General features: G+C 48.9%; 1 protein-coding gene and 1 non-coding gene across 2 annotated transcripts; both read left to right on the top strand.

Moving 5' to 3' along the window:
* Window positions 1–1,143: 1,143 nt before the first annotated feature.
* On the top strand, window positions 1,144–27,558 carry Gpi (glucose-6-phosphate isomerase). The gene is made up of 18 exons (XM_027941509.2): window positions 1,144–1,359; window positions 2,268–2,358; window positions 2,667–2,735; window positions 4,371–4,490; window positions 10,674–10,757; window positions 10,886–11,032; window positions 12,298–12,369; window positions 12,996–13,040; window positions 14,578–14,631; window positions 22,765–22,825; window positions 23,471–23,514; window positions 23,632–23,784; window positions 24,835–24,964; window positions 25,121–25,197; window positions 26,494–26,622; window positions 26,825–26,900; window positions 26,982–27,048; window positions 27,155–27,558. Exons 1-18 carry the CDS (start codon window positions 1,238–1,240, stop codon window positions 27,288–27,290), a joined length of 1,677 nt encoding a protein of 558 aa, XP_027797310.1. The 5' UTR covers window positions 1,144–1,237; the 3' UTR covers window positions 27,291–27,558.
* Trnaa-cgc (transfer RNA alanine (anticodon CGC)) lies at window positions 7,712–7,784 on the top strand. The gene has a single exon. It is a non-coding gene; the product is annotated as a tRNA-Ala (tRNA).
* Window positions 27,559–27,851: the final 293 nt, after the last annotated feature.

Raw genomic sequence — 27,851 nt, 5'->3', positions numbered from 1 at the left:
CAGGTCAAAACCTGGATGTCATCTTAACCATTCTTTCACCAGGAAGTTGTGAATTCTTCATTTAGGCCATCATGCCCAACTTCTATACCCTTGACCAAAGCGGCCTTCCTCCCTGGCCTGCATTATTATACTAGCCTCTTATCTGTGTCCTATTCTTGCGGCTTGTCAGTATGATCCTTAGTAAAACATGGCAGTTGATATCCCTCCTCTGCTTAGAATCCTTCAATGACCTCCAATCTCTCTCAGAACAAAAACCATAGCCCTTCAATGACTTGGAGGGTTCTTTTGTGATCTTGTTGCCTTCCTGTTCCTCTTTGACCTCATCTTTTATCACTTTCCTAGTTCACTCTACTCCAGCTGTAGTTGCCCTCTCTTTCTGGAATATCTAAACATGCTTGTCTTAAGACTGTAGTTGTTGTTCTCTTTGCTGTAATGCTTTCTTCCCAGATAGCCAATTAAATCTCCCTTACCTTTAGACTTATGATCAAATGTTACCTCTCATCAATGAGATTTTTTTCTTGAGCATCTATTTATTTATTTTTAGGTACTGGGGATTGAACCCAGGGGCACTTTACCACTGAGCTACATCCCTTGCTCTTTTATATTGTTTATTTTGAAATACAGTCTCACTAAGTTGGCTAGGCTGACTTCAAGCTTGTAATCCTCCTATCTCAGCCTCCTGATTCTCTGAGAATTAGTGTGCACCACTGCACCTGGCTTTGACCATTTATTTAAAATTGCAATCCCTATTCCCAGCATCCTTTTCAGCTTGCCTTTTCTCAATATCACTTAACAGCATCTGACATAAAATATATTCTATTTAGCTATTTGGTACTCAAGTACCCACAGCACCTGGAACCTGGAAGGTGTTCTAGGGAATTATAGAATGAATGAAGCTGACCGAGGCACAGGGAGATCAGTCTCTGACCCCAGTCACTTCCGGGCAGAGGCCAGTGGACGGTGGCGCAGAAGGCCTCTCGGTGGCGGGGAGGGCCCAGCTGAGTCTCCAGAGCTGCTGCTGCCGCGGCCGCCAAGGTCACACAGCGGGCGGAGAGGGCCGGGGCTGAGGGCCTGGGAGGCGGGGCGGCGGGGAGCGGCGCGGGGCCGGGGCGGGGCCCGGCGCCTGCGCCATAAAGGCTGTTGCGCCCCGCGGGGCGCTGCTCGCTCCCTTCGCGCCGCCCGCTCCCGTTTCCTTCCTCCGTGCACGTCTCAGTCGGTGTGCCCTTCTCGTCCCGCCATGGCCGCTCTCACCCGGAACCCGCAATTCCAGAAGCTGCAGCAATGGCACCAAGATAACAGTTCTGACCTCAACCTGCGCCGCCTTTTTGATGCCGACAAGGAGCGCTTCAATCATTTCAGGTGCGCGCGCGGGGCTGGGGCCAGGAGGCCTGGACAAGGGCCCCAGGGACCCCCGGCCACCGAGCCGGGCCCAGGCCAAAATCGCACTTTGCCCTTGAGGCCTCCTTGGAACGTGTTCGCCGGTCCGGAGTCTGGGGCCTGCTTAGTCACGAGGAGCAGCGGCCCCCTCCGCAGCCTCCCTCCACGGGGACCTCGCCTTCCTCTCCCCCCTCCCCCACAGCTCTTTAGGGGGGACTCCGGAGGCACTGGTGGGGAGGGGCTTCACTGACGCAACAGGCGGGAAAGAGCTGCCCCCTTCCACCTGGTCCTGGCCTCAATAGGCTTAGGACATCTTTGGAGTGCGGTCAGGGTGGCCATCCTGGGCGGGGGTTTGCCAGGAGTGGCCGTGGTGGAGATGTCGGGGCATAATTTCTGATGAAGAGGCTAAGGCCAGAGACCTGTGGAATGACCTGGAAATGGGAAGGAGTATGGGAGGAAATCTTGGGTGGGAATGCGTCCCAGCTTGCTCTGATCACGGATGATGCGGCGGCGGAGAAGGTAGGGATGGGACACTGCCTGTGGCTCCAGGACTGGAACTCCCTGATGGTGAGGTACAGAGTGAAAGTCTGCAGGGTTGCGGGGTGTCTCCCTGGGCCCTGCAAAGCAGTTGTATCCCGTCTTCCCAGGCCATGACTCCACGCCGAGGGTCTGACTGCATCTTGGTTCGGTGTGTGCTGCTGCTGTTCCAAGTTAGCCTGGGCAGGAAGGTTACAGACACCACCCACTGTCCTGGGCAGCTAGGGGCCCTGTGGGGTTGTGGCATAAGGAGGATGTTTCTTCTGGTGGAAACAGCTCCTGCCTTGCTCTGATCCAGGGGCAGGCTGGGAGGGACCAGGGGTGTGGTCAGTAGCTTCTGCATCTTTCTATAGCTTGACTCTTAACACCAACCATGGCCACATTCTGGTGGATTACTCCAAGAACCTTGTGACGGAGGAAGTGATGCATATGCTGGTGGACCTGGTAATGTTGTTTGGGGAACCCTGTGTGGTGGGTGAGCTAAGCTCTGGGGAGCTTCCAGGTCCTGATGGACCTCAGTAACTACCTCAGTGCTGCTGGGTTCTGAATGCCTGGCCTGGCTCAGGTTCTGAGCAGCATTCTAGGGGACCCAGTGCCTGATGTTTGAGTAGCCTCTTTCCAGATGGGAGAGGGAGACAGGCTGTAGTTTTCTGTCAGCCCCATTGCAGTCAGTGCCATGCCTTGTGCTTGGGGACTTGGACGTGTGGTGGCCATTGTGAGCAGGACCAGACCTCAGTGTTTTCTCTTCTCAGGCCAAGTCCAGGGGTGTGGAGGCTGCCCGTGAGAGCATGTTCAACGGTGAGAAGATTAATAGCACTGAGGTGAGCAGCCGCATACCAGATTCCACATACCCCCTGGGGCCTCTTCCTTCCCTTTTGGGGTTCATCTGACTGTTAGCATCACCCTGTGTCCTCACCTCTTCTCTTAGGCAATGCTATTGCTTAAGGAGGGGCCTAAAGTCCTGTTTCTTTTGGGGGCTGGTTGCAGGGCTTTGGGGTGTGTCTTCTCTAAGACCAACAAGGATTTGGTAAGCAAATTGGAATGGCTCTCAGTGTCAGCCCAGGGAGGTACCTTCTCAACCCTGAAGGGAGGGAGTTTCTCAAGGATTGCTCAGGCATTTTATTAGAGAACTTAACTGATTTATCTTTACTGCAAGTTTTACTAAGGACAAGAATTTCATATCACAAAAGACCTCAATCTCCTCAGCAATAGGAGTCAATAGGAACCCTCAGTAAGGCCAGGCTTTGGGGACCCTATTCCTGACTTGCAGTGGAAACCTGGAGGCATAATAAACTCTTGAGCACTTAGTCTCTGTCCTATGAGGAGTCTGAGGTTGAGAGGTTAAGTCACTAATCCAAGATGTCATAGCTGGAAAAGGAAGAGCTGGGATTCAAACAAGCCCATCTTGCACTATTAGGCTAGTGTGAGGAAGCCTGCAGGTAAAGAGGGTTTCCTTTGGGGGTCTGTTTCCTTATGGAATGTGGGGAGGAAAGGGGTTGGGCAGGTGGGATGTGGGATAGCATGAAGCCCTCTGTCTTAGTGAGCCCCTCACAAACACATGAGATCACCACTCTTCTGCCCACCTGGATCCTTTAAACCTGTTTCTGTCAAAGACTCCCCTGCTGGCTTCAGCTGGATGGAGCCATTTTGCTCTTTTAACCAAGCCAGCTGCCTGGCACCTGTCATAGACTTACCGTCTGGTTGGTTTGTGGCAGATGGTACTGATAAGGCTGCTTGGTAAGGGAAGCTTGAATTACTTGCCTTGCTCCACATCCAGGGGGCTAAGGGCACTCTTCAGAAGGTGCCAGCAGACACAGAGTACTCTAATCAGAAGAATGAGGTTACTTTAGGCTTCATGAACCCTGGTTCACTGAAGACATTAATTGCGTGTCTCTGACCTGTGTTGTCACCTTTCTGTCTTTGCTCACTCTGTACCACTTTCCTTTCTCACTGTTCACACACTGAGCACTGGCCTGTCCTAAGCATGTTCAGTTCCCCCTGACTCCTTTCTTCTACTGCTTCTTCCTTCTCTTCTTCTTACAGTACTGGGGTTGAACCCAGGGATACTCCATCACCAAACTACATCCCAGCCCTGTTTAAATTTCATTTTGAGATAGGGTCTTGCTAAATTGCCCAGATTGGCCTTGAACTTGTGGTCCTCCTGTCTCCCAAGTCCCTGGTATTATAGGGACTACACTACCATACCTGGTCCCCTACTGGTTTCTGACTGTAGCACAAAGGGGGCAGCCCATGCTTTGCATTCTCCAGAGTCCTGGGGTAGCTCCTAATTCCATAAGCATACAGTGGTTCCCAGAATAAGACCATGGTGCCAAGACACCTCAGGGTCTGCCATCCAGTGGTAACTCTTGGGCCATACTACACCATGCTCAGTTAGAAGCATACTTCCCTAGGGTGTAGATAGAAGGGGTTCTTTACACTGTGACCCTCGTCCCCAGGATCGGGCAGTGCTGCATGTGGCCCTTCGGAACCGCTCAAACACACCCATTTTGGTGGATGGCAAGGATGTGATGCCAGAGGTCAACAAGGTTTTGGAAAAAATGAAATCTTTCTGCCAGGTAAGTAACTGCTGGGCCGGACTTGCCCTTGGCCACACATGTGCATGTATTTGGAGATCTGGGAGTCCTTATTAGAAGCTCTACTGTTCTTCTTAGAGGCAGGACTCAGGCCATCACTGAAACCACAACTAGGGGTGGCCTGTACAGTTGCTGACCCTGGGGTCTCTGCTATGGCTTGAATTTCCCCAGAGCCTGGTTGGAGGGGATCCACTGCTATGGGCAGCCTCTTTCCTGAATTATAGACATCTGTGGTCTCAGAATAAGCTATCCAGTAGCAATGGCCTGAAGTTAAATGAAATCCCTGAGATAGGATAGTGCAGGAGGGAAGGGATGCCTTGTCTAACCTCTTTAGTGACATCACCTTATTCCCAGTCCAGAATCAGATGGAAAAATTTAAAAGGTCCTGATCCCACTCCCAGCCAACTCTCCAAAGATAGCTGTTATGTTTTCCTGAAAATTTCCCCAAAGTACCTATGCATATATACTAGCACATATAAACACACACACACACAGAGAAGCATCTATCATCACATGTTTGTAATACACATACACACAGAGATTCATTTTCTATCTGGCCTTCTGCAGCTTATTTCCACTCAGAATCATGTTAGGGATGTTCCTGGGTTAGTGTCCATTAAATATAACTTTGTCTCCTCCTTTTCCTGTATGTGGGGTGTAGGGATTGCCTTAGAGAACAGCTAAATTCCCCAGGTCAATGCTGTTGCCTCAGTTATCTATTTCAGGAGTGATTCTGCAAAGGTCACAGATCCTCAAGCCTGGAGTACAAGGGTGATGGCTAGAGGTCTGTGTGGGTGTGTGCATGTCTGTATGGGTTATGCGTGCCCTGGGAATGATCATCTGCTCAACTGCGATCATTCACTGCTTATCCCTGAAAGCAGAGGCCCCCACTGTGACTGGTCAAAGTCTGGTTGCTTTGGCCAAGAGCCATTTTCAGATCTGAAAATGATGCCAGGAGTAGGAGGTGATCTTGGCATCAGTCGTAATTAGAACTTCCTGGAGGGAGGAAGGTCTGGCATCCTGATGGGGATCTGGATTCTCAAGTGTCCCTTAGGGTGGTCAGCCATGTGACTTTGTGTGGGGAAGGGCATTTCAGTCGTCATCATTGGCAGAGCTAACATGGTTTGGGAGCCTGGTGCCCTTGGCACTGGCCATCTTTGTTGCTTGTTTCCAGGACAGCCCTCTCTCTCTCTCTCTCTCTCTTTTTTTGTCATTTCAAACCAATTTATTTCTCACTTCATAAGAAAAGAGCATTCTAAAGCAATGTAGCCAGCATTCAATCAAAATACTGCAAAACATTGAATAAAAAATCACAGGGCAGAAAATGGGATAGTAAACTGTTAAAATTCAGTATAAGAGTTCAACAAAGTAGAAACTGTAGTTCCCACAATGGAGTCAGCCTTCTCTTAATTGACTGCTGGATTACCTACCTCAGACTGAAGTGTATTTACAGTTCCAAACACTAATGAACAGTGGCATTTCAACAGGGAGGAACACTTTTTATGGCTGTTGCTCTCAAAAGTTCCCCAGAATCACTGGGTGAAGATGTTCACTGTGACCTTCATTATCATGGCAAAACCCAAAAACAAATTGCATATTTCAAAATAGTAAGAGAGGATTTTGAATGTTTTTAACACAAAGAAATGATAAATGAGGTGATAGACATACCATTTACCATGATTTCATCATTACACATTTTATACATGCATTAAAATGTCATGCTGTATTCCATAAATGTTTAGTCATTATATATTAAAAAGCAGGGCCAGGGGCTGAGGTTGTGGCTCAATGGTAGAGCGCTTGCCTAGCATGTGTGAGGCACTGGGTTCGATATTTAGCACCTCGTATGAACGAATAAAATAAAGGTCCATTGAAAACTAAAAAAAAAAAAAAAGTAGGGCCAGAGGCTGGGGTTGTAGCTGAGTGGTAGAACGCTTTCCTCACATGCATGAGGCCTTGGATTTGATCCTCAGCACCGCATAAAAAAATAAGTGTGTTGGGGTAAAGGACCATATCTAATTTAAAAAAAAAAAATTGGGTCAGAGATGTAGTTCAGGGGTAGAGTGCTAGCCTATGGTACATGAGTCCCTGGGTTCAACCCCCAGAACCACAAAATTAAAACAAAAAAATTAATATAAAAGTAAAAAACAAGCAACTCATATCATTTGTCAGAGGACATATCAGTAAAATCAGTGTATATTCCTGTATTGCAGTCCTAGCTACCATTAGGCATTCAGGATCTACGGCTTTACTTACCTGCTGTGCTATTTAGGATATATTGAAAAGTTGAAAAAGGAAGTTACAGAATTTGTGTGTGTGTCATAAAGCCTCAACCGGTCAAAGAAAGAGTGTGTGCAGTTGTATTAAAGATAAACATTTTTCCCTCTGGTGTTTGTTTTGTTTTGGTATTGGGGGATTGAGCTCAGGGGTACTTAAGCATTGAGCCACATCCCAGCCCTTTTTGTATTTTGTTTAGAGACAGGGACTCACTGAGTTGGCTTAGGGCCTTGCAAAGTTGCTGAGGCTGGCTTTGAACTCGAAATCTGATCCTCCTGCCTTTGCCTCCAAGCCACCATGCCCAGCATTTTTTTTTTTTTTTTTTTTTTTATGATGCAAATCTGTGATGGTGATATTGAAGGTTGAGAAGCTGAGCAACTTTTTTTTCTTTCTTCCTTTCTTTTTTTGTAGCGGAGGGAGGTTTGAACCCAGGGACGCTTTACTACTGAGCTATATCCAGATTTTTTTATTTTGAGACAGGGTCTTGTGTTGCCCAGGTAGCTAGGATACAGGTGTGCACCACTGCACCAGCATTTTTTTTTTTTTAATTATAGAAGTTTTCCTATGACAGTTGATTAGTTTTTTATTTAAAGAGAAAAAAAAACTTGCTAGGTTTTACTGGCTTTGGGAAAACCACATATACTAGTTTTCTATTTATATGTAGGAAATTACTGGAGAACTTAGCTAGAAATAACAGTCAACATTTCTTTGGGTCAGGACTTTTGAGTGGTTCTGGTTAAGTTCTCTTAAGGCTGTAGTCAAGATGTTGGCCGAGGGCTGGGGTTGTAGCTCAGTGGTAGAGCTCTTGCCTGGCATGTGTGGGGCACTGGTTTTGGTCCTCAGCACTTCATAAAAATAAGTAAATGGAACAAAGAGTATTGTGTCCATCTACAACTAAAAAATATTTAAAAAAAAAAAAAAGGGCTGGGGATATAGCTCAGTTGGTAGAGTGCTTGCCTCGCATGCACAAGGTCCTGGGTTCAATCCCCAGCGCCCCCAAAAAAAAAAAAAAAAAAAGATGTTGCCTGAGGTTGCAGTCATCTGAAGGCTTGAGGGTAGAGGATCTGCTCTAAAGATGGCTAATTTAGCAGTTCTTTTTGGCTTTTAGAGGGCTTCAGTTGCACACCATATGGACTTCCACTCAGAATTTGAGAGTCCTTAGATAAGGCAGCTGATTTCTCCCAGAGTGAGCAAACTCAATAGAGAACAGGAAGAGTTCCTTGAGGTCTTTTGTGACCTAGTATCAGAAATCACGTTATTGTAGGCACGGTGGCACAGGCCTGTAATCCCAGCAGCTTGGAAGGCCGAGACAGGAGAATCGTGGGTTCAGAGCCAGCCCCAGCAACTGCGAGGCAACTTAGCGAGACCTTGTCTCTAAATAAAATACAAAATAGGGCTGGGGATGTGGCTCAGTTTAATCCCCAATACAAAAAAAAAAAAAAAAAGAAAGAAAAATCACATTCTTTAATTTCTGTAATATCTTATTGATTGTACAGATCAGCTCTGGTCATCCTTAGAGGGTACTGTACAAGCATAGATGCCAGGAGGCAGCAGGGATCACTGTTAAATCATCTTGGAAGTTGGCTGCTAAAAGCAGCCTCTGGCTCTCCATGATTCATATTCCTTCTTTGTCCAAAATACCCCACTCAACAAATGCCAAATGTCTTCTTTGATATAAGGAGAGTAACTAAGAACAGAGTAGGGTCGAAGAGCATGAGAAGAAGATTAACATTAAACAGGGATGAGAGGTGGGAGGGAAAGGGAGAGAGAAGGGAAATTGCATGGAAATGGAAGGAGACCCTCAGAGTTATACAAAAGTACACACAAGAGGAAGTGAGGGGAAAGGGAAAAATAATACAAGGGGGACAAATGTATGTCAGTAGAGGGGGCAGAGAGAGAAGAGGGGAGGGGAGGGGAGGGGAGGGGGGATAGTAGAGGATAGGAAAGGCAGCAGAACACAACAGACACTAGTATGGCAATATGTAAATCAATGGATGTGTAACTGATGTGATTCTGCAATCTTTATATGGGGTAAAAATGGGAGCTCATAACCCACTTGAATCAAAGTGTGAAATATGATATATCAAGAACTATGTAATGTTTTGAACAGCCAACAATAAAAAATTAAAAAAAAAAAAATACCCCACTCAGTTTCTCCTAAGGCTGTATTCCATTACTTTATCATCTAGAAGTCCAAACCTCATTGTCAGGTACAGGCATAGTAATACCTGCATTTCCTCAAGTGTACCTTCAGTGCATTTCCTTTTGGTCTGGACAGGTGGATTAGACAAGTTGTCGTTCTCTCATATCACCCAACCAACAGTGGTGAGATAGGATAATGACTTCAAGGGGGGAGCGAGGTGGGGGAAGGAAGGCATGCAAACCACACTGGTCCATGGCAATTCTGAAATCTTAACAGGACGTGTTGGCAATTTACTGGTTAAGATTCGAGGCCTGGGAATAATTTCTCAAGGCTCTTGGCTTTTCTTGCACTCATTTCCCTTAGTTGAAAGGTAGCCTGTGTTTGCAACTGCATAGTTTTATCAGACTACTTACTGTCTGGAAATACAGATATTCCTTTCCTACTCTATCCCTTTCAGTTCAAGCAGATATCATTTCAGAAAATTCAGTTATTTTAAAAATTTTGTGGGTCTCCTATGAAGCTTATTGAAGGAAAGCCTCATTTCATTAAGTAAAATCCATACCCACAAATTTTTTCAACATGAGTCCTTTTTTTACTTTTGCTTTTGAGCCCACAGAAATAATACCATTAAGCCTCTAAGAAGTCTTTTATTTATTTTTTTGCAGTTCTAGGAGTCCAACCCAAGGGTATTCTGCCAATGAGCTACATCCCTGGCCTCTTTGTTTAGTTGTCAATGGACCTTTATTTTATTTATTTATTTATATGCGGTGCTGAGAATCGAACCCAGTGCTTCATACATGCTAGGCAAGTGCTCTACCACTGAGCTAAAACCCAGCCCACATTTTTTTTTAATATCTTTATTTTTTTATGTGGTGCTAAGGATCGAACCCAGTGCCTCACACATGCTAGGCAAGTGCCCTACCTCTGAGCCACAACCCCAGCCCCCTGACCCTTTTTATTTTTTATTTCAAGGCTGGGTTTCCTTGAATTCACCAGACTGGCCTCCAACTTATGATCCTTTTGCCTCGCCTTCCAAGTTGCTGGGATTATAGGCATGTGCCACTGTGCCCAGCACAGGCTGCATGTTCTTTTATATGACAAAGCTTCTCAGTCACATTCCATCATTTTCATAGTATTTCAATAGGTGCACAGGTCAGCACAGGGGGTAGCTATTCAGGGTTATGAATACCAGGGGAAAGAATCATTTGTAGGTCCATTTGGAAGTTGGCTGAATTTCTTATATTTCTGTCCCTGGTCATGATAGTTGGCATTTCATCTGGTCTCTGATGTTAGTTTCTGCTGAAACTTTACCCTTTTTTTTTTTGCAAATTTTGATAGCATTACTGTGAGGCGAGGATGTGATCACTGCATTTCCTTTTTAAATGAGGAAATGCAGTGTAGTATGGTAGGGATCTACCACTGTGGTTTTAAGAAGCTCCTATGACACCCTGAAAGTTGGAATTGAGGTTTAAGGATAGAGGAGTAATGACTTTTTTTTTAAATTGAACCCAGAGGTGCTTAACCACTGAACTATATCCCCAGCCTCCAGTCTCCCCTTTTTTTAAGACAGGGTCTCACTAAGTTGCTTAGGGCCTCATTGAAATGCTGAGGCTGGCCTTCAACTTGTAATCCTCCTACCTCAGCCTCCTGAGTCACTGAGATTACAGGCGTACAGTAATGATGTTTTTGAGCAGTAAGTTATATGGCAGTGAAAGGCTGATCACATCTTCTCTGCTCTGTGCCAGCGTGTCCGCAGTGGCAACTGGAAGGGGTACACGGGCAAGTCCATCACAGATGTCATCAACATTGGCATTGGAGGCTCAGACCTGGTGAGGAAAAGACTACCTTGGGATGGGGTGAGGGTTGGGAACTATTAGTTCTTTCCAGGGCTTTGGTTTCTCCATTTATGGGACCTGTGTCCTGGAGTCTTGCTTTCTGATGCTATGACTCTTTACAGGGGCCTCTTATGGTCACTGAAGCCCTTAAGCCGTACTCTTCAGGAGGTCCCCGGGTCTGGTTTGTCTCCAACATTGATGGGACCCACATTGCCAAAACCCTAGCCAACCTGAACCCTGAGTCCTCCCTGTTTATCATCGCATCCAAGGTAAGGGCATCAGTGGTATGGGGAGGGTATGGATGTTCTACTATCGCCGTGGGCATTGGAACCGCAGGACTGGTTGTGAGGGAGCCAGTGCTTTGTGGATCAGTCAACACAGCTGCTCTGGGCCTGTTTCCTCATTTGGCAGCAAACAGTTTCCTTAATAAAAGCCTCAGCTGATCAATATGAACCTTTGTCATAAGGTCACACCTAGGGCTGGGGATGTGGCTCAAGCGGTAGTGCGCTCGCCTGGCATGCGTGCGGCCCGGGTTCGATCCTCAGCACCACATACAAAGATGTTGTGTCCGCCAAGAACTAAAAAATTTAAAAAAAAAATAAAAAAATAAGGTCACACCTATTCATTTTGCAGGAACTGTGCTCAACCTAGGACTGTACTTTCTTATGATTACTGTCTTATGTTTATTCCTTTTAATCTTAGAGCCACAACCTGATAATACTGGGGTTTTGTTTATTATCATTAATGCCCTGTGTATTCACTTTTTTTTTTTTTTTTTTGCAGTACTTGGGATTGAACCCAGGGCACTCTACCACTGAGCTACATCTCTAGTCCTTTTTATTTTTAGACAGGGGTTTGCTAAATTACCCAAAGTAGTCTCATACTTGCCATCCTCCTGCCACAACCTCCTTAGTAGCTGAGATACTGGCATGTGCCATCATTGTGGGCCCTGTGTACTCACTTTAATGCACATAAAATATGAGTTTCATCAGGCCAGGAATGGTGGCGCATGCCTGTATTCTGGCAGCTTGGGAAATTGAGACAGGAGGATTGCAAGTTCAGAGTCAGCCTCAGCAGCTTAGTGAGGCCCTAAGCAACTCAGTGAGACCCTATCTATAAAAAACAACAACAAACAATAACAAAAAAAGGGCTGGGAATGTGGCTAAGTGGTTAAGTGCCCCTGGGTTCAATCCCAAGTACAAAAAAAAAAAAAAAAGAATCAGAATTCTAAGATATAGCCTAGCTAGACAGGCTCAGCTCATCCCCTAGGAGGTGCCCCACCCTTTGACTGACTTGCAGGATTAGGGTAGGGACTGTGGCATTGCCTAGGGTCCTCTGCTGGTTGCAAAGTGCTGGAATTACAAGATGATGTACCTCCAGGCCTCTGCCTCAGGCACAGCTACCAGTCAGTGTGTGGGTTAGCAGATATGGGGATTGTCACTGACTTGCAAATACTACTACTTATGACAAATGGGCACCTGTGTGGCTTCTGCTGCTGAGCCTGGAGGCTGACTGTTGTACTCTTTTATTGCAGACCTTTACCACCCAGGAGACCATTACAAATGCAGAAACGGCGAAGGAGTGGTTTCTCTCGTCAGCTAAAGATGTGAGTGGGTAGTAGGGACCCCTTATGGGGGTGATGGTCCCTGTGTAGGCTGGGAGGACCTGGGTAGGCCTGCCTTTCTACTTGAGTGGCCCTATTTCTCCTAAATTAGAAGCAGGAGGCAGCCTTTCTGGCACCTGCCTTTCCTGTTTTTTGGTCCATCTTTGGCTTTGTCAGCCCCCAGACACACCAAATGTGGCAGAACCTGCTCTAACTGGCTTCGGGCCCTCTCTTTAAGCCCTTTGTCCCAGAGGGATTATTGCTGCTCCTGGCCACATCCATTTTTAAAGAAGAGGGACATTCTTGGGCTTTTTTTTTTTGTGTGTGTGTGTGGGGGGGTGTGCTGGGGATTGAACCCCAGGTCTTTGCATGCAAGGCAAGCACTCTACCAACTGAGCTATATCCCCAGCCCCATTCTTGGGCTTTGTACGCCTGTGAGGTGAGACAGGCATGTTGTCCTGTGACCCTTCTGCCATTTTGATCTTAACCTTGATAAGAGGGTCCTCCCGCAGCCTCAGACCCAAGGACTAGGACTAGTCATTCCCCAGCACAGGCCCTGGTTTCTCTAGTGATGGGAGGATCACTGCCCCTCTCGCATAGTTTGATGTAACTGGCTCTGTTTCTTGTAGACTTCTGCAGTTGCGAAGCACTTTGTTGCCCTGTCTACCAACACGGTAAGTGCCTGTGTGGCCCTCCATGCTCCCTCCCTCGAAAAGCCCAGGTCACGGCAAGATCATGGCCTTTTGGAATACATGTGCTGAGTTACAACTAACTCACAGGTTTGGAGCATCTTGGCACAGATGGTGGGATAGGATTCACTGCCCGTGAGCCGCAGGCCAGCCTTGCCATCGTTACATTTCCCATCCAGTCTTTGCTGCCCCAAAGGAGGGTATTCAGTCAGTGGGATCATGATAACCTTGTCCTTCTCCCAGGACTGACTGATATCCAGAATATTCCATACTCATGATCTCCCATGGCCTCTGCCACCTGCTATTTCCCCAAGTGGAATATGCTGGGTGTAATGCCTGGTGAGAGTGGGGGATGCATCCCATTTCTCACTAAAGACTTAAGCCCCAGTAAAGGGATGTGACTTTTTTAATTTAATATTTATCCTCCACTCTCCTGACTCCCCCAACTTTTTTTCAGTACTGGGGATTGAACTCAAAGAGAGGCACTTTACCACTAACCTACATCCCCAGACCACTTTATTTTTATTTTGAAACAGTCTCGCCAAATAGTTGAGGCTGGCCTCCAATTTGCAATTCTCCTACCTTAGCCTCTCTAGTTGCTGGGATTATAGATGTGCATTATTGCACCTGGCGGGGTGTGACTTTTTGCTGCACTTGGTGATTGTGTGAGGTAGTGATGCTGGGATGAGACCCCAGGTCACCTGCCTGACAGTTCTCATAGCTTGTCTGGCCTTGAGCTTGTATGAGGTAAGGGAGGCAGGGTCAGCAGGGCAGAGTGAGGTGTGCCTTAGGAAGTACAACACCTGTAAACCTTGCTGGACCCTGAGTGGGTGGGGGGGGGGGCCAATGCTGTGCTGGGCTATGACAGCAGGGAACCATACTCAGGCCTTCTTGACTTCCTCCATCACCTCCACAATTACTTCCGTCTCCAGTACTGACCTGCCCACAGGGGTAGACAGAATAGGTCAAAGTCAGCTAACCAGAGAGTGTCTTATCTGCCTTCTTTACACAGGGCTCAGACTATTGGTAGGGCTTCTATGAGGAACAGGTAAGGGGTTGCTGGCCTGCCAACCCAGGTGACTACATGCCTGAAAAACAGTATTCAGGCTCTCTGAAATGGAGGCACCTTCCCAGATTTGGGAAGGACTGGGCAGTTAGTTGTCCAGGCTGAGCATAGCCTGGACTGGGAGGTGGCCTCTGCTGATGTTTAGGGTCCAGCCCTAAGCTGAGGTTCCCAGATGTCCTAGGGGACTCAGGTGATAGCTGTTGCCAAGCTGGATGTGGACTTTATATCAGGTAGGCAGACCCCCTCAGCAGGAGGCTTTGCAGGTCCCCTGGCATCTCTCTGGGTGGGTAGGTCCTGGGCCTTGATTCAGGGTCTGTCTCACCCTGCCCTAGGTGGGGCTAGGAGGAAGGTGAGGCACTTCTGTAGCTTGTCTGACATAACTCCTCCCTTCCTGATGTTCCTTTTCTTATTCTGCTAACAAATACTCTTTTTCCTCTCTCCCTTTACTATTTTCAGGCCAAAGTGAAAGAGTTTGGAATTGACCCTCAAAACATGTTCGAGTTCTGGGATGTAAGTACAGGCACTTCCTGTGCTGGGTCAATTATGTGTCCTGTGTCAAACCATGGCCATTGAGCCACAGATGAGGGGCCTGTAAGGTTAGATCAGCATTTATTGAGCTCCTGCTGCATGCCCAGATTTGAGAAAGGCAGAGAGGCCCTTAAAGAGACTTGTAGGGCAAGAGCCACCCACTTAAGTTGAGGGCTCCACTTGAACTGTGGCAAGCTGAGCCTGCAGGCCAGGTTGAACTCTCCCCTGTGCCTGCCAATATCACCCCCTGTGGGGTAACCAGAGCTGCCTCCACCCACCTCATTGAGCTGTGGTTGTGAGTTATTCTCAGTGATGACCTTTCTCTAAGTTGCAGCCACAGTCTTTAAAGGCCAAGGGGCAGGGTGAGGCAGGAGGTGGGCCCCAGTAGGCTTGGAAAGGAGCAACAGGAATTGCAGGAGCAGCTGGAGGAGTGGTGGGGAGGGGCCTGGGCAGGTGGTGCCTGGGCAGCTTGCACTGCAAACCTTGATAGGTGGTTACGGGGGCACACCTGCACTAGAGTCAGGCATTGAATAGGAGCTTCCTTGCAGCTTGCCTGATTGCAGCCATGGTGTGAGAAGGGCTGTGAAGGCTTGGGGTGCAGGGTGCTGCCCAGGGTGTGGTGTGGGCTCTGAATGCAGTGGGTATGGCTGGGCATAGGAGGGGTGCTCTAACACATGGCTGTGACAGTCACACCCAAAGGGGCATCACCCATTTGAGTGTTTTCACACTGGCCTTTGACATGGAGGCTCTTAGCATGGTGGCAGCATCCACAGATATAATCTTATTTTGCCAGTTTTCTAAGAGCCTTTTTCAACTGGGGTCTGGGAAGAGAATGAAGCCCCAAAGCCCTAGACCATCCACTGTGTATAATGAGTTCACTTCTTTCTAGAATGGGACTAGTTATTTACCATCCTTGGAAGAATTGAGAAGTCACTCAAATCATTTTCTGCATCCTGTGGCTCAGATGAGGAACCCTGGTTGAGAGACTGTGCAGCTTCTAACCAATGTTGCATGCCTGATAAAGGAGGGGAGCACCTCCCACCTCCTCCCTGGGATTTGGCATCTGAGCAGGTGGTGGGCAGGGATGTGTGGGTGCTTCTGCTAGCTGAGGAGCCCAGAAGAACAGGGTTTCGTTGTCTATAAGTGCTCAGTATACACAGATGGGAGTTTGAAGTTTGACTTATGGAGAGGGATGGGTCTTACAGGGAAGGCCTAGGAATGCAGTTGAATAGGAAAACATGGAACCAACTAGTTATGCCAAGGTGGGCACAGTGGAGGCCTCCTGGCCCAGACTAGACATAACACATACCTGCTGTAGTTGGGATTAGTGTGGATATTGCTGAATCGAGAAGATAAAGTCTGAGAGGCCCAGAGGCAAAAACGGGTAAATTTTCTAAAACAGGTCTCTCAGGCCTGTTTGAGGCATCGGGTAAGGCAGAGGGTTATAGCACTGGCTATGAGATGAGATCAGAAGAGTCCAGTCCAGTAGAGGTACGTATGAGTGGTAAGACCCAGTCTGCTGGGGTCTGCCTTGGGGCAGCCTTGGGTTGGAATCAGGCAGAGGCATAAGTATGGTGGTAAACTGTGGAGTCTCTCAGGGCTCAGCTTGAGTCAGCACACACAGTAGAACTAAGTGAGGTCTGAAGAGGAGCCAGGATAGGTATAGGTGAGTTTAGAGAAGGAACCAGGACAAGGAAAGATACAGGTGAGGTCCATGAATTCTGGAGGATATTCAGGTATTTAGAGAGTGATCCTATCAAGCAAGGTCTGAGGAGTCAGTCACGTACAGGTACTTAAACCCAGCCCTGTGGGAAGAGGGCTAGATCTATGTAGTATACACTGGGGTCTTTCTGACTTGTTCTGCAAAGTGAGGATCAGGTAGCAGGTCATCTAGAATGTCCAGGTGGTGGACATTGATATGAGGTGTTTAGATTTCACAATTATGCAAACACAGGCCAGCCCCCTGGTTCCAGCATTTTAATCAGGTATGATGGGCAGAGCTCAGGATATAGAGAGCCTGCTGAAGGTCCTTAACAAGTCCAGGAGTGTCTGTGCAGGTTTGGTATGTACAGTGGAGAATGCCAGGTGTGGAAACATGTCTGAGCTCTTGGGAGCTGGAAGAATTATACAAAGATATGTATGATTGGGTTTCTTAGGGGAGGCCTAAGGAGCCAGATTAGTCACATGTAGGTAGAACTGGATTGCTTGGGTATGGACACTGGAACTAAAAATAGGCTTGGGTAGGTTGAACTGAGTCTGACAAGTGATGACAAAAATCCATGATTGGGTCCAGGTCATAACTGTGACCTGTGGTGACATCTGAAAGCTCTGGAGATGCACAAGTGGGTGCTTCAAGGTTCCCTGGGATAAGACTGAAGAGATGGCATCAGGCAAATGCAGAGGGTCAGAAAACAGCATCCGTCTGTAAAGTGTATGAAGCCTGGGTTTGGCCCGGGTATGTAGAGCAGGTGGCAGGTGAGGTTTGAAGAGTTGAGGTGAGGCCCAGTTTTGTACTTTGGGTCTCAAAGAAATGTCTAAACTGCGGAGGTCAGGTCCGAGTTTGTATCCTAGTTTTTGAGGAGCTGGGTCAGGCATTGTGGGTAGAGTTTGTCAGATAATAGGGCAAGCACAGGTAGATGGACCTGGAAAGCCGTGACTAATTAGATTCATTAAAATCTGTCACAGTTGAGGTTGTCCCCTAGTCGGTAGAGTCAATTTTTCAGGTGGGGCTTGAGGAGCCAGGGTAAGGCTCATGGATAATGAATAGGGTTCTTTAGATGATGTCTGAGGAAATGAAAGGAATATAGGCAGAGTTAGGCCTCTCAGGTGAGATATGAGGAGTGCCTGCCAGGTGTGGTCCGAAGAGCCAGGATCTGGCACCAGTAAGTAGTTCTGGCTCTCTCAGGTAGAACTTTACCTCTTGGCAGGGGAGGAACTTCCCTTCTTGGGTAAGGTCTAAGGAGTCTGTATCTAATGCACAGGTTTGTATCTTTGGGTCTGTTGGATCTGAAGAACATGAGTTAAGCAGGTGGGTAGAGCAGGGTTTGTCAGGTAAAATCTGTTGGGGGCCAGGTTTTTAAAATTGCGCATAGCTGTTCAGATCTAAGAAGTTAAAGTGAAACCTGGGTAGGAAGAACTGAATGTGTTGGATGACGAATGAGCAGCAGAGGTATAAGGTACAGGTAGGCAGAACTGGCCCTCAAGGTACAGTCTGAGGAGCCAGCATCAAGCATGGGTAGGCTCAGGCCTATCAGGCGTGGTCTGAAGAACCAGGGTCCTGGAAGGTAGGTAGAATTGGCTCACCAGGTGTTTCTGAGGACTAGAGGTAAGACACAGGTAGGTGGACCTGGTATTCCAGGTGTGCTTTGAGGAGCCGTGATTGAGCATAGGTAGGTAGAGCTGGCCTACCAAGTGCAGTGCATGAGCCAGGGTCAAGCACAGGTAGGTAGAGCTGGCCCTCCAGGTGTGGTCGGAAGAACTAGGGTCAAGAACAGGTAGGCAGAGCTGGCCTACTACATGTGGTCTGAGGAGCCAGCCCCAGAGGCAGGTAGGCAGAGCTGGCCTTCCAGATGTGGTCTTGAGGCCTGAGGATTTAGGGTTGAACGCAGGTAGGTAGAGTTGGCTCTTTCACGAGCTGGATTTAGGCAAAGGTATGTATACCTGGTTCTTGTGCCTGAAGAAACACTGTCAGGCTTGGTAGGTGGAGCTGTCCATCTGTGTGTGATCTGTGTGTCCATCAGGGTCAGGTACACAGACAGAGGTAGAGATGGCCTGCCAGTTACAGTGTGAGGACCCAGGGCCACGCTCAGATGGGTAGAGATGGCCTGCCGGGTGTGGTCGGAAGAGCCAGGGTCATGTACAGGTAGGTAGAGGATGACCTTCCAGGAATGGTCTAAAGAACCAGTGTCATATGTAAGTGGGTAAAACTGGGCTCTCAGGTGCAGTCTGAGGAGCCAGGCTCCAGCACAAGTAGTTTGAACTGCCTGACTAGATGGGGTTTGATGACAATATCAAGCACAGTTCAATAGCCTTCCAGGTATGGTTTGAGGACCCACAATGGAGCATAGGTAGACCTACCAAATACAGTCTAGAAGCCAGGGTCAAAGCCAAGTAGACAGAGCTGACCAGGTGAGAGCAGAGGAGCCAAGGGCGAGCCAAGGGCAAGCCAAAGGTAGGTGGAGCTGGCTCAAGTATAATTTAAGAACCTAAGGTCAAGCACAGGTAGGCAGAAATCATGGTTCAAAGAGCCAAGGTCAAGCATAGGTTGGCTCTTTAAGAACTTGGATTCAGGCAAAAGTGTATAGACCTGCTTCTCTGTGGTACAGCCTAAAGAATCAACTTACGGAGGCAGCATAGCCTCTCAGGTCAGGCTCACGGCACTGGAGTCTATAGAGTAGGCAAAGCACTGTGGGTCTCACAAGAGGTCTGCAGGCCTCAAATGAGACATGGGTAGGTATACCATGAGTCTTGCAGGTGAAATTCTTGGGGCATGGTTCTGGCTTTAAGGAGCATGGTTTAGCCACCAGTGATAGATAAACATCTCTCATGTGAGTCTGTGGCACTGTGGGGGTTCTGAGACTCCTTGGTGAGGTTGCTAATGCTGAGGTTGGTAGTGTTGGATTTTTCTGTGAGACATGAAAAGCTGAGCCAGGTGGGATAGAGGCTACTGGGTCAGGGCTGGGGATGTGGCTCAAGCGGTAGCGTGCTCGCCTGGCATGCGTGCGGCCCGGGTTTGATCCTCAGCACCACATACAAACGGAGATGTTGTGTCCGCCGAAAACTAAAAAATAAATAAATAAATATTAAAATTCTCTCTCAAAAAAAAAAAAAAAAGAGACTACTGGGTCAGGCCTATGTAAATAGAGCTTGATCTCCAGGAAGGGGGTGAAGAGAATCTGTGTTGGGCTCCAAGCAGTGGATCTGGGTCTGCATTTGAGTTGGAGGGGTCAAGGTTAGTCACAGACAGTTAGGTGAAACCTGTTCTACCAGCTGCAGTGTCTGGAGCCAGGCTCTGGCAGGTATACCAGCCTACATTGTACAGTGCTGGAGTTGAACACAGGTGGGCAGAGCTGGGTCTCCGAGGCTTATCTGGCTTTGTTAGTCTGTGGATCAGGGTCAGTATGGGAAAAGTGTACAAACATGGTCTTATGTGGGTTCTTTCCACTTGGATTCAGATGCAAAGGCACCCCAGCCATGAAGAGATAAAGTAGAGAAGGCGGGGCCTCACCCAGAAATGCATAATTGGTGTGGTTGGCCAGGCCTGAGGAGGAGTGTCAGATATAGTTGGGACCATCCGTGGTAGGATCTGGCACAGTTAGGTCAGAAAAACATAGTCATCATAGGTGTATGCATCTAGGTCTGTCTGATGAGGTCTCAGAAATCCTGAGGTGGGAGAGGTAGGGTCAGGTTGGAGACGTAGAATGCCCTGAGCCAGGTCAGCTATCCCTGGACAAGTGTGACAGGCAGAGATCAGGTTACTGCACAGGCCTGAGGACCTGTAACCTGTCTAGGGTGTGGTCTGTGCCATCACTTTCTTGTTGCCCTAAGGTCTGAGTTGCCAAAGTGAGGAAAAATGTAGGGCTGTATCTGGCTGGATAAGGTAAGGTGTGGTGAACAGAGGCAGGTGAGACCCAGACTTGGAGCTGACTGAGATGCTGCAAGTGTCAGGTATGCTTTGGGAGCCTACTGCAGGTAAAGGTAAGGTCTAGAGACTCCAGTCTGCAGTTGGAAGGCTCAGAGGCTCAGGTCAGATATGTCGTCGCTGGGCTTTTCCTGAGGTGAAATCTGAGGATCAGATCTCAGCCAAGGTCAGAGCCTGGATTCACCAGAGAGCTGCTCCCTTGTTTCTAGAAATGAATGTGTTAGGCAGGATCTGAAAGGCAATGGCAAACATGGTGTGGTCTGCAACTGTGTCCATCAGATATAAGCTGACCCCCCAAACCCAGACCCTTTCCAGGTGAAGGACCCCACTATACTCTCTGCTCAAGCCAGCAGTCTCTGGGCCGTCCTTCTCTCATTCTTCTGATGCATCCTATTTAACTGAACTCCCTGAATCCAGCTCCCGAGTCCAGAATGTCTGGATCAACACTGCGGCTCCTTGGTGGTTTCCCTGCTTCTATTCTCACCTCACCCACAGGCTCCAGTACTCCAGCCTTGTCTCTCAGCTTCAGCCCTTGGGTTCTCACTCTTTCATTCATGGTCTGTCTTGTGCTTTGCTTCTTCTTACCCAGCTTGCCTTAGTAGGCTTCCAGACAAAACATCTATTGGATTTCTGTGCAAAAGCCTCTCCTTTGCATATAATGGGGTTGTAGCCTTGGACCATCCCTGAAGGAATTGAGAAGTGACGTTGCTCTGTAAGGCTTAATTCTCTCACTGTTGGGTGGCTCTTGCCACAGGACCTTTGCATATGCTGTTCTATGCTTCTCCAGTGTTCCTCCGAATAATGCCTGCTCTTCAGATCTAGGCTCAAGCTCCTGGCAGATTCCTTTTATAACTGGTCTTGGTACCATATTACCATATTCACGTTCTCCCAAACACTTGTTATTCAGTTTCACATTTATTGGCATGATTATTTCACTTACTTCATTCTTCCCCCACTGGTCTATTTGCGCTGCCTGTGGTAGGAATGTGGTAGGTGTTGGGAAGATATGCATGGAGTTCAGAGGATACCACAAGGAGCACACAGGTGTGGCATCAGAAGTCTCAGTGTGAATGGTAGGTGTAGGTGTGTCTTAGAGCTGAGGTTGAGAAGATCCCAGGTATGAGCCACTGGGCCCGTGTCCCGGGAGGCAGGGTGAGGCACAGGTAGGAGGTTCTGGTGCTGTCACTATCAGAGGGAGCATGTCCAGACACAGGTATCAGGCTCTGAGCCTGTTCATCTGAGGAGGCAGGGCCTGGCACAGGTATGAAGCCTGGGGTCAGGTTTATGGAGGTGGGTTTGGGCAGCACAGGTATGAAGCTCTGGTCCTTCCAGTGGCTGAGGAGGCCCTGCTGAAACCTGATAGGAGGTACAAGATCTGTGTCTTTGTCCAAGGAGGCAAGGCCAGGCAATGCCACGTTTTTCATTGTCCAAGGAAGTGTACCTGGGCACTGGTGTGTGGTGCTGACCTGGGCCCTGGCACAGGTAGGAGATTCTGAATCCATCAGTATCTAAGAGGTAGGGTAGGCACGGGTCTAAGGCTCTGGATCTGTCAGGGGCTGAGGAGACAGGACCCAGTACAGGTATGAGACTCTGGGTCTGCCGTATCTGAGGAGGTGGGTCCTGGCACAGGTATGAGGCTCTGGATCCGTCAGTGTCCAAAGAGGTGGGTTAAGCACAGGTATGAGCACCTGGTCTTCCAGTAACCAAGGAAGTGAGACTCGACACAGGTATGAGGCTCTGGTCTGTCAGTGTCCCAGAGGCAGGGTAGGCACAGGTACGAGACCATGGGTCTGCCACTATCTGAGGAGTTGGGGCTGGCACAGGTAGGAGGCCATGGATCCATCAGTGCCTAAGGTGAGCCCCAGGTATGAGGCCCTGGGTCTGCCACTATCTGAGGAGGTGGAGTTGGCACAGGTATGAGGCCATGGGTCTGTCAGTGTCCAAGGAGGCAGGGTAGGCACAGGTACGAGGCCCTGGTCTGCCACTATCTGAGGAGGTGGGGCTGGCACAGGTAGGAGATGCTCTATGTCAGTGTCTGAGGAGGTGAGGCCATAGGTATGAGGCCCTGGGTCTGCCACTATCTGAGGATTTGGGGCTGGCACAGGTATGAGGCCCTGGGTCTGTTGACATCCAAAGAAGTGAGGGCTGGCACAGGTATGTGTCTCTGTCTGTCAGTATCTGAGGTGGGCTAGGCACAGGAATGAGGCTCTGGGTCTGCCGGAGACAAGGCCAGCATGGTAAGGTCTGCATTGAGTCTGTGGTTCTGGTCAGTCCCACGTGTAGTCTGCCTTGTTGTCAGCCCAGAGAGTCGCCAGCGCCTGGCCTGCTATCTAGCTTGCCTGAGGTGGGTTGGGCCCAGGTCCTCTGATCTGCACCTGTGGAAGAGCAGTGCTCTCCAGGGACAAGTTGATGGCAGGAGGGAGGGGGGCGGGGTGTGCTGGCCTTTCCTCAGCACCTTTTCCTGTCTCTCCTAGTGGGTAGGCGGACGCTACTCGCTGTGGTCAGCCATTGGACTCTCCATTGCCCTGCACGTGGGTGAGTGTGTGTTTCTGTCTTGCAGCCCTCTCAGGGGATGGTATTGCAGTCTGGGGTCAGGGGAGGAACACCTTGCTGTCACCAAAGGCTGCTGGCCTCTGCTCTTGACTGGAACATTTCTTTAAGATCTGGCAGAAGGCCCAGGTTTTCTTTTCTTTCTTCCTTTCTTTTTTTTCTTCTTTTTTTAAATCAGGTATTGAACCCCAGGGCATGCAACCACTGAGCCACATCCCCAGCCCTTTTTTATTTTGAGATAGGGTCTCTCTGATTGCTTAGGGTCTTACCAAGTTGTTGAGGCTGGCTTTGAACTTGGAATCCTCCTGCCTCAGCCTCCCAAGTTGCTGGGATTATAGGCACGTGCAGCCATGCCCACCTCAGCCCAGGTTTTCTTTTGGGGGTCGCAGGTTGGCCTTTCTTCCTGCCCCTCCCAGCTGCGGTGCTGTTCTCAGTCCCCAGCTGGAATTAGATCCAACTTTGCATTGGGGCCAACTCTGAACAGAGAGGCTTTCTGCAGGCGCCAGTTCTCTCAGATCCTGTTTCTTCTGGCTCCACATCCAGCCTTTTCTGGTTCCAGAAGAAGCTGTGCCCACTGCCCAGAGGACACAGGGTGTGGCCATTTCTGTTGACACTGCTTTTGTGTCATAGGTTTTGAGAACTTCGAGCAGCTGCTCTCGGGGGCTCACTGGATGGTGAGTGCTGAGTGGCCAGAGACCTTTGTGTCGGCCCAGCCCCCGCCCTGCCGCACTCCCTCCTTCCTTCCCTTCCTGGCAGCTGCTCAGCTCCCACTCCACCTACTCCTGTTTCAGGACCAGCACTTCCGCACAACACCTTTGGAGAAGAATGCCCCTGTCCTTCTGGCTCTGCTGGGGATCTGGTACATCAACTGCTTTGGCTGTGAGACGCACGCCCTGCTGCCCTATGACCAGTACCTGCACCGTTTTGCTGCCTACTTCCAACAGGTACCAGTTCGCTAGGTCAGGCCTTGGCTCTAGAAGGGCTTATTGGCACCTGGGAAGTCCAGAGGCCCAAGTTTCAGCTCCTCCAGGAGCTCTGCCCCTTACCCTCGAGCATGCACCTTGGTGACCAGGACTTGTGCCACCTCCAAGTGTCTGTTGAGTTTGACTATGTGGGAGGAACATGATGACTGGCTCTCATGGTGCCCTGGCTTGACCTGGCATGTGTCACAGATGGGATCACTTCCTTCTTGAATCTCACTTGGTGTGACCGCCACAGGGTGAGGCTGTGAGCCTTGACCCTCATGGCCTGCGTAGCTTGCCTCTTCGGGTTACATGGACCTCTGTCCCACTCTAGATCAAGCACCGCCTCTCTTAGATTCTGTTCTAGAAAGTCCTTACCTACTTTATTTAATATAGACCTGGTCCCTGCCTTGTTGTCCTTGGGCTCCATGGGACAGAATCAGCAAACTTGCCAACACCTAAAAATGAATCCTGCCACTGAAGTAGAGCTAAGGCTGCCCAGTCCCAGCTTCCTGAGTAAGGATTGCCATCACCAGGGTCCAGGTGGGTGCTCAAAGCCCAGTGTCTCCCTGAGGTGGCAGCCCTCAAAGACTATACACTCTAGACCCCAGTTTGGTTCTCTCAAAAAAATCAATTGAATATTTTGTGGCTATAATTTGATTTATTATTATTATTGGTGCTGGAGATTAAACCCAAGGCCTCATGCCTACTAATCAGGTGCTGTACCACTGAGCTACATATCTAGCCCCAAATATTGTTTTTAGAGGAGTCCTCCCCCTCTCTCCAGAAACCATCTTCTCCTGGTCTGAGTGGCCAGAGACATTTGTGTCGGCCCAGCCCCCTGCCCTGCCACACTCCCTCACTCTTTCCTTCCCTTCCTGGCAGCTGCTCAGCTCCTTTCTGCAAAGTAGTCTAGACCAGAAAGCTTATCAGCCTGTGACACACATTTGCAAGGGTTCCTCATAGGGCTGGGGTGTCTCAGGCAGGACTTGTAGCATAGTGCACAAAGGAGCAAAAATGTCTGCATTCCAGGGTGACATGGAGTCCAATGGGAAGTACATCACCAAGTCCGGCGCCCGTGTGGACCACCAGACAGGCCCCATTGTATGGGGAGAGCCAGGGACCAATGGCCAGCATGCGTTCTACCAGCTCATCCACCAAGGTAGGGTCCACTCTGGCCTGGGCAGCAGTGGTGGTGCTGGGGAAGGGCAGGGTCACGACAGCTGAGACTGTGCACTTAAGCTGGTATTCTCCTGTAGGCCGAGTGGGTAGCTCCCGTGGGCTGGGGTTGCGTGGTTGACCACAGTGCTCTTCACAGGCACCAAGATGATACCCTGTGACTTCCTCATCCCGGTCCAGACCCAGCACCCAATACGAAAGGGTTTGCATCACAAGGTAAGAATCCCATGAGGACCCTCCTCACTACTTTCTCAGGCTCACATTACACCTAGACCTCTGAAGACCTGGCTTTGATCAGCAGTTATATTAATTTTCTATCAATGCCATGGCAAGTGGTTTAAAACAGCACCATTTATTATCTTCTCACTTCCATGGATCAGAAATCCAGCAGGCTCTGTTGGGTCTCTGCTTAGTAAAGGTTCATGGGCTGAAATCAAGTGTTCCCAAAGCTGCATTCCCTTCTGGAGGCAGGGAAAGTGCTTGCTCATTCAAGTTGTATTTCTATGTGATGGTGGGTCAGAGGTTTAGGTTCCTTGCTGTTGCCTAATAGTCATTCTCAGCTTCTAGAAGCCACCACTTTCCCTGGCTCATGGCTCTCTTCATTTCAGCACTGGCAGTGACAGGTACCTGCCCTTTTTTTTTGTTTTGTCTGTGTGCACGTGTGTGCGTGTGTGCTGGGGATTGAACCCATAACTCTGCATACTGAACTACATCCCTTTTTAAAATTTTATTTTGAGCCAGGTTTCTCGAGTAGCTGGAATTATAGGCATAAGCCACCATGCCTGGCTAGTCTATCTTTTTGGTGTGTGTGCAGTGCTGGGAATCGAACCAGGAGCCTTTCACATACTAAGCAAGCACTTTTCCACTGAGCCATACTCCCAGCCCAGTCTCCCCTTTTTAAGGTCTGTAACCTTACTTCCATGTAAAATCCCTTTTGTTGTATATTATAACATGAAATGCACAGGCCTAACAGCAAAGGACAAAGATCCTGGAGCCAAGATCTTGCCTATCTCGGCAGCAAATGGGAAGAATCTAACAAAGTCCCTGAAGAGGATTTATTGTGCCTTGTCTTTGGCATGTGGAGTGGCATAGGGTTATTCCAGGCACAAGCTCTAGAGTCAGTGACCTAGGATTTGAATGCCGATTCTTCTGCTCTGGAGTTCTGTGATCTAGCGCTGTTTCAGAGAAAACTGAGGTTCAGGTAGAAAAGAGGGGTGAAGCCTCTCCCTCTGAGGGTCTTAAAGGATAGATATTGGCAAAATTGTTAGAGGAGGGTCCTTGGCAAGTGGTACATATTCCTTAAAGAGCAGTCAGCATTGTTACCTACCCTTTGGTGTCATCGGATGTGCCTTCTATCCTTCCTGTCTTCAAGGAGGAAGTGAAAAAGTGAATCCTGAGTGGGTGACTCACTCAGCTGGAACTAACCTCAACGGAGAAGTGCCAGGCAGCCTTGCTCCTTGGCCTGAGACTCCAGTAGTCTTTTCCAGTGTAACTGGCTATCTTTCTTATCAGATCCTCCTAGCCAACTTCTTAGCCCAGACTGAGGCGCTGATGAAGGGGAAATCAACCGAGGAGGCCCGGAAGGAGCTCCAGGCTGCAGGAAAGAGTGCAGAGGACATTGAGAAGCTGTTGCCACACAAGGTCAGCACTGCTCCTGAAGTTGGTTTGGGAGCAGCATGCCAGAGCTGGAGGGATGAAGTCATAGGGCCAGGGTAGGGGTTCATAGTGTGTTTGGGTTGTCCTATGGAATGGGAGGATCTGTCCTCTGAGGCAGGATATTCTCCTTCTGTAGGAGTTTGGGGGTCAGGATTAACCTGGGGATATTTCTTGGTGTTTTCTGAAGGTTTTTGAAGGAAATCGACCAACCAACTCTATTGTGTTCACCAAGCTCACTCCATTCATTCTTGGAGCCTTGATCGGTGAGTAGAGGAAGGTATTAACTTGGGGTCAGTTGGACAAGGATGGGGGATCCCTAACATGCCTGTCTGCCACTCCTGCAGCCCTCTATGAGCATAAGATCTTCGTTCAGGGTATCATCTGGGACATCAACAGCTTTGACCAGTGGGGGTGAGTTGCTTACTCAGGAGGGTGGGGGATGTCTGTGGGTTGGCTTGAAGATTTAGTAGCAACACTGGAGCCTTCCTTATCCCCTTCTTCCTCCCCTTCCTGGCAGAGTGGAGCTGGGAAAACAGTTGGCTAAGAAAATTGAGCCTGAGCTTGAGGGTAGCGCTGAGGTGACTTCTCACGATTCGTCCACCAATGGATTAATCAGCTTCATCAAACACCAGCGTGATGCCAAAACTGAATAAACTCAGCTACAGTTCCTGTTGTGACTGGTCCTTCTTGTCCCACCTTGCCAGAGTCTGCGCTGCATGGTCCTGCCCCTCCCTGTCCAGGGCAACCTCTGGTTGAAGACTTGGGCCACACACCCCCTGGGGGAAGCCAGTCTGGAATTGCCATCCTGCCCCTTCCTTGTCCACTCTCCCTCTTTTCCACTTTGCTGAAGTGCTTCAGTGCAGCCGATTTTTCTGACCCGTGTTTACATCATAAGCAGGAAAATAAAGATGCCACAAAGGAGGGTGTGGGCTCAGCCTCTTACTGTTTCCTGAGAATGGGACTTTGTGTGGCAGTCCGAGCACCAGCCGGGAGGAGTGGAAGGAGCACTGTACCCTGGTTGGCACTTGACTAAGTGGTGAGCAGGTCCAGAATGGAGGACAGAAAGTCAGGAGGTCAACTTGGCCTCTAATCAAGTCCTGTTTTCCTCTCCTTCCACTCCTCACCTTTATGACTTTGGAGAAATTGATAGACCACATTGAGATTATGTCTGTTTCAAGTAATTCCTGGCCAAGAGCAAGGGTGGGTGATTGACA

This window comes from Marmota flaviventris, chromosome 18 (assembly GCF_047511675.1).
Source record: "Marmota flaviventris isolate mMarFla1 chromosome 18, mMarFla1.hap1, whole genome shotgun sequence".
Lineage (NCBI taxonomy): Eukaryota > Metazoa > Chordata > Mammalia > Rodentia > Sciuridae > Marmota > Marmota flaviventris.
This window is presented reverse-complemented; position numbering and strand designations above follow the sequence as displayed.

Excerpts from the sequence above, each read along its gene's own strand:
- Gpi (XM_027941509.2), top strand. The coding sequence starts at position 1,238 with ATGGCCGCTCTCACCCGGAACCCGCAATTCCAGAAGCTGCAGCAATGG. Across the intron at positions 12,370-12,995 it reads TTCTCTCGTCAGCTAAAGAT|ACTTCTGCAGTTGCGAAGCA; the intron begins GTGAGTGGGTAG and ends TGTTTCTTGTAG. Across the intron at positions 23,515-23,631 it reads TCTCGGGGGCTCACTGGATG|GACCAGCACTTCCGCACAAC; the intron begins GTGAGTGCTGAG and ends CTCCTGTTTCAG.